General features: G+C 36.4%; 1 protein-coding gene across 2 annotated transcripts; it reads right to left on the reverse strand.

The window, feature by feature from the left end:
• Nucleotides 1-345: 345 nt before the first annotated feature.
• On the reverse strand, nucleotides 346-3,649 carry LOC131031555 (shaggy-related protein kinase epsilon). Of its 2 annotated transcripts, none has more exons than XM_057962709.2 (12): nucleotides 3,443-3,649; nucleotides 3,155-3,247; nucleotides 2,998-3,057; nucleotides 2,564-2,836; nucleotides 2,400-2,474; nucleotides 2,243-2,299; nucleotides 1,915-2,055; nucleotides 1,718-1,768; nucleotides 1,503-1,598; nucleotides 1,349-1,432; nucleotides 1,146-1,248; nucleotides 346-1,006 (listed from the first exon to the last, which is right to left on the reverse strand). In XM_057962709.2, the coding sequence occupies exons 1-12, from the start codon at nucleotides 3,554-3,556 to the stop codon at nucleotides 933-935; spliced, it is 1,221 nt and encodes a 406-aa protein (XP_057818692.1). In that variant the 5' UTR covers nucleotides 3,557-3,649; the 3' UTR covers nucleotides 346-932. The 2 variants fall into 2 exon arrangements, with proteins under 2 accessions (XP_057818692.1, XP_057818683.1); XM_057962700.2 differs by having other exon boundaries at nucleotides 3,422-3,649.
• Nucleotides 3,650-4,077: the final 428 nt, after the last annotated feature.

The following is a 4,077-nucleotide window of genomic DNA, read 5'->3' on the forward strand; positions in this document are numbered from 1 at the left end:
CAATTGTGCAATGTGCCATACTACACCATTAAAAGACCCCTAATCAGTGAAGTAATGATACATGCACCTAGTAACCAGCCCAACATCAAAGCAGGGCCATTGAACCCAAGTTTTAAGAGCCTGCATTTCTAACGTAGGCACAACAAGGTAACATATCAATCATCTAATTAGGGCAATATAACCATTAACAGGACCGCCCTAACATTTGCCCAGCAATCACCTAAATAAGAGCCCTAAAATTATATCTTAGAAGCCGCATGGCAACATGTTTTATTATTTATATGATCACACAAAATATTATTATTAAAAACTGAGTATAAACCAAAGTTTCACATGGTCAACACATTAAGATCAAGCTTATAAACGACTATAATTATGTATACTTGATATGTTGTACTGTTTCTAATCCAGAATAAGCCATAAAATAGGATATAATCCTGGTGGATCGATACAAATATCTTACAGGTGTGATATAGATTTGTACCAACCAAGAAAGAGATCATGAATTATGGTCTAGATATATCATAAATAAAAGCATACCTCATATTTCACCCATTGGCAGCAGGGTTAAAAGACCAACTATCATTTGACTGCAACCCAAAGAGTTCTCAGACAGAACAAAAGTGGTGCTAATACAGATAGACTGATACAACCAAAAATGTCCCTGCGCTTTCCTTTATACAACATGGCTGAAGGCCAAAATGTAGTAAAAGTGGTGAAATGGAAGCTTTATACCATACGAACGCCAATAAGAACAACTGCCTGCAAGTCTGGAATAGAGAAAAAAGGATGTTATTCCAGATTCCCTTGGCTTCCCTCCCTAGCAGCTACAACCAAAAAGTCCTCCGCTGGCCATCCAACATGCCAATTTTCTAACAAGCAGTTTTCAAACTTAAAATTATCCACCATAGAAAATGAGCCAATTCAAAGTCCTAAGATGGGCTCTGCTTCCTCGCATGCTCTGGAATCAATTTCAGAAGAAGATCTGGAGTAGCACCCTTCAGCTCTGCATTTGAAAGTAATTAAAGTCACTATTTAATGTATAGGAACTAGCTAAAAACAGCACAGATAAAATGAACTAAGGATCATTAAACATCATCTCTTTCCACCTACTAACAAAATGAGATATGGTGTTTCGTGTTTACCCTGAGGTTTGAAGTTGAATAATGGTGGCAATGGTCGTCCATTTGGCAAGCGGGTGTTTGGATCCCGAAGTTCATCAAAAAATGGATGCACACAAGCCTCTAACTGCAGTAATGTTTTTGGATATCCCAAATTAAGATTAAAATTTCACAACTTGATCACCATTTTACAGTATTGTTACAATGCTCTTAACAAAGTTACTCACAGCAGTGCATCGAAGATTTGGGGAGTACTGAAGCAGCCTAGACACAAGATCTACAGCCTCTGGTGGCATGCGCTTGTGGAAAATCTGCGAACAAAAGTTGTTAACATCCTCAATAATTCAATAAATATTAAAAGCATTGGACGCAAACACTGACCTTGTGCCATGGATGAGCTTTTATCTGTGGAAACTTGAATTCTGTATAATTTGGGTTCATGCATTTAATTTCCTCGCGTGTTGGGGTTCCAAGGACCTGAAACGACGAGTAGGACAAAGTTTATATAATTCAAAGTTGGTACAATAATAATTTGCCTAATAAAAACAAAGAGAACTGTGCAAGACTATCATAGTGAACTTATTAAAGGATGGAACCTTAATGATCTCCACAAGCTGGTCGACTCCACTTTCACCAGGGAACAATGGCTAGGCAAGAATTTCAATAACAAATGTATAAATTAATTCATAAGTGAGCAACAATTATATTACCAATGGTTTTATAGAATACTAAAACCTGTAACTTCAAGCAATGACCAAAAAAATCAATGTGAGGAATTAAATTAATTCATTACCTGACCAAGAAGTAACTCAGCTAGGACACAACCCATCGACCATATATCAATGGCAGTTGTGTACTCTGTCGCTCCAAAGATGAGCTCTGGTGCACGATAATAACGAGAACATATATAGGATATGTTTGGCTCACCCTTAACCTGTGTTTATAAGAATAGCTTATTGAGAATACATGAAAAATAATAGATACCAAAAAGAAGATACACAGCATCTATAACAGCCAGTTTTAGTTTTAACAAAGCAATACAGATTACAAAGCATTATGCAAGTGAGAAAAACCCTAGCTTCTCAGACCATATCAAGCATTTAAGATATTAAATCACTAACCAGAACTTTTGCACTTCCAAAGTCACATAACTTGAGCTGATGAGTGTGAGGATTAACCTGTTGGACAACAATGTCAACGACTAAAGATAACTAAAAATAGACAGTGGGCATCATGAAAAATAATGAGTTCATACAATAGGATCTTGAGGCGACAGACCAGAAGATTTTGTGGTTTGATATCCCTATGACATACTCTAATGCCACCATGAATATAAGCCAGGGATCTACAGATCTGGAGCCAAAAAATAAAAATTAGGATAGCTAGAGACAATGAAAATGAAAAACCAACTATAACAACAAAATAGATAAATATCTGCAGACCTGATAAGTATATAATTTTACATAAATCAGAGGCATCCTCTGGTTCATCCTACTATAGTGCTTTGCAACACGATACACTGTCTCTGGTACGTACTCCAGAACCAGATTAAGATAGAGTTCATCCTTATCAGTAGTTGAAAAGAAACAGTGCTTAAGGGAGACAATGTTTGGATGATCCAGAAGACGCATTGTCTGCAGCTCACGGTTCTTATAGCGCTTGTCCTGCAAAACCTTTTTAATTGCTACTGTTTCCCCAGTCTCTAAGCATTTAGCCTGGTTGAAACAGATAAATAAGTACAAAAAACTGTAGAACACGCCAAATTAATAACAGCATGGATCATGTCAGTCAGATGGCTATGACAAGCCCATCTGATATTAAAATAAACAAGAAAATAACCACAGGGCAAGTTGTTGATTCAAACAAAAAGAGTTACCTGAAACACAATTCCAAAAGACCCAGTTCCCACAACACGTTCTGCCATGTAGCTTATGGTCTGTAATTAGAAAGAGTTCAAAACACACAAGAAACTGTAAGACATATGGATCCATAAAAGCTGGATAAAAGTGAACTACAATTTAGCATCTACTTACTTGCTTAGGTTGGCCATTCCTGCCACCAATAGTAGTTACAATTATATGGCCAGTCTCTGTACCATTTCCATCCACAACAGTAGCTTCCATTTCCTATAAATATGTGCTGAATTCCATTAACTAGAAAATTCTAAACATGAAAACCACTCAATTCTACATTTAACTTTATCTTGGGCTATGTTTACATTCTTTGACCAATATATTATAAGAAAGGAAAAAAACATTCTGTGCCTCCAGAAAATAAACATAGTTCACTCTATCAATAACCTTGACGGTAGCAGTTTCCACCTTGTCATCTCTGATCTTCATTTCATTCATCTCTTCTGGAAGTTTATCCACGCCAATAGTATTAATGTGTCCTGTGTTTGTTGCTGTTGCAGGTACCACACTTAAAGAGGCCATATGCTGTGCAGAAACCTCTTCTGCAAGTTCAGCACTAGATGATTTTCCAGGCACTTTCCTCAAGGGTGCTTGTTATTGCTGCTTCACTTCACTCTTATGCATTGCCAAAAAAACTCACCTTTGATTAATCAATTTTACAAATAGAAATAAAGGATACTTACTCCTACCATTCAATAAATTACTTCACACCGGCCAATTCTAATGAGATTTATGCACAGCTTTTTAATGCATCCCATGCAGTAATTTGTACTAAAAGCGACTCAAACCAAATTTTACAGACTTAAGTCATCTTGAGAATTAGAACTTTGATGCACTTCATGACTATGTTTTCTACATTAAATAGCTTCCCCATCAGCATATGAGTGCACTAGCATGTAAGTTTTCTTCCTAGACAATTTTAATTTGTTACTGTCCTGCAGAATTTGAAAAATGTGTATATTTGTAAGTCACTATTAACAGATAATATATGATGTGCTTAAACAAGAGAACCCTAAATATCAATCAACCCCACTCTCAAGAAA

This window comes from Cryptomeria japonica, chromosome 6, assembly GCF_030272615.1.
Source record: "Cryptomeria japonica chromosome 6, Sugi_1.0, whole genome shotgun sequence".
NCBI classification, from domain to species: Eukaryota; Viridiplantae; Streptophyta; class Pinopsida; order Cupressales; family Cupressaceae; genus Cryptomeria; species Cryptomeria japonica.

Excerpts from the sequence above, each read along its gene's own strand:
- LOC131031555 (XM_057962700.2), bottom strand. The coding sequence starts at position 3,556 with ATGGCCTCTTTAAGTGTGGTACCTGCAACAGCAACAAACACAGGACAC. Across the intron at positions 3,058-3,154 it reads GGAATGGCCAACCTAAGCAA|ACCATAAGCTACATGGCAGA; the intron begins GTAAGTAGATGC and ends TTCTAATTACAG. Across the intron at positions 2,837-2,997 it reads CTTTTGGAATTGTGTTTCAG|GCTAAATGCTTAGAGACTGG; the intron begins GTAACTCTTTTT and ends TGTTTCAACCAG.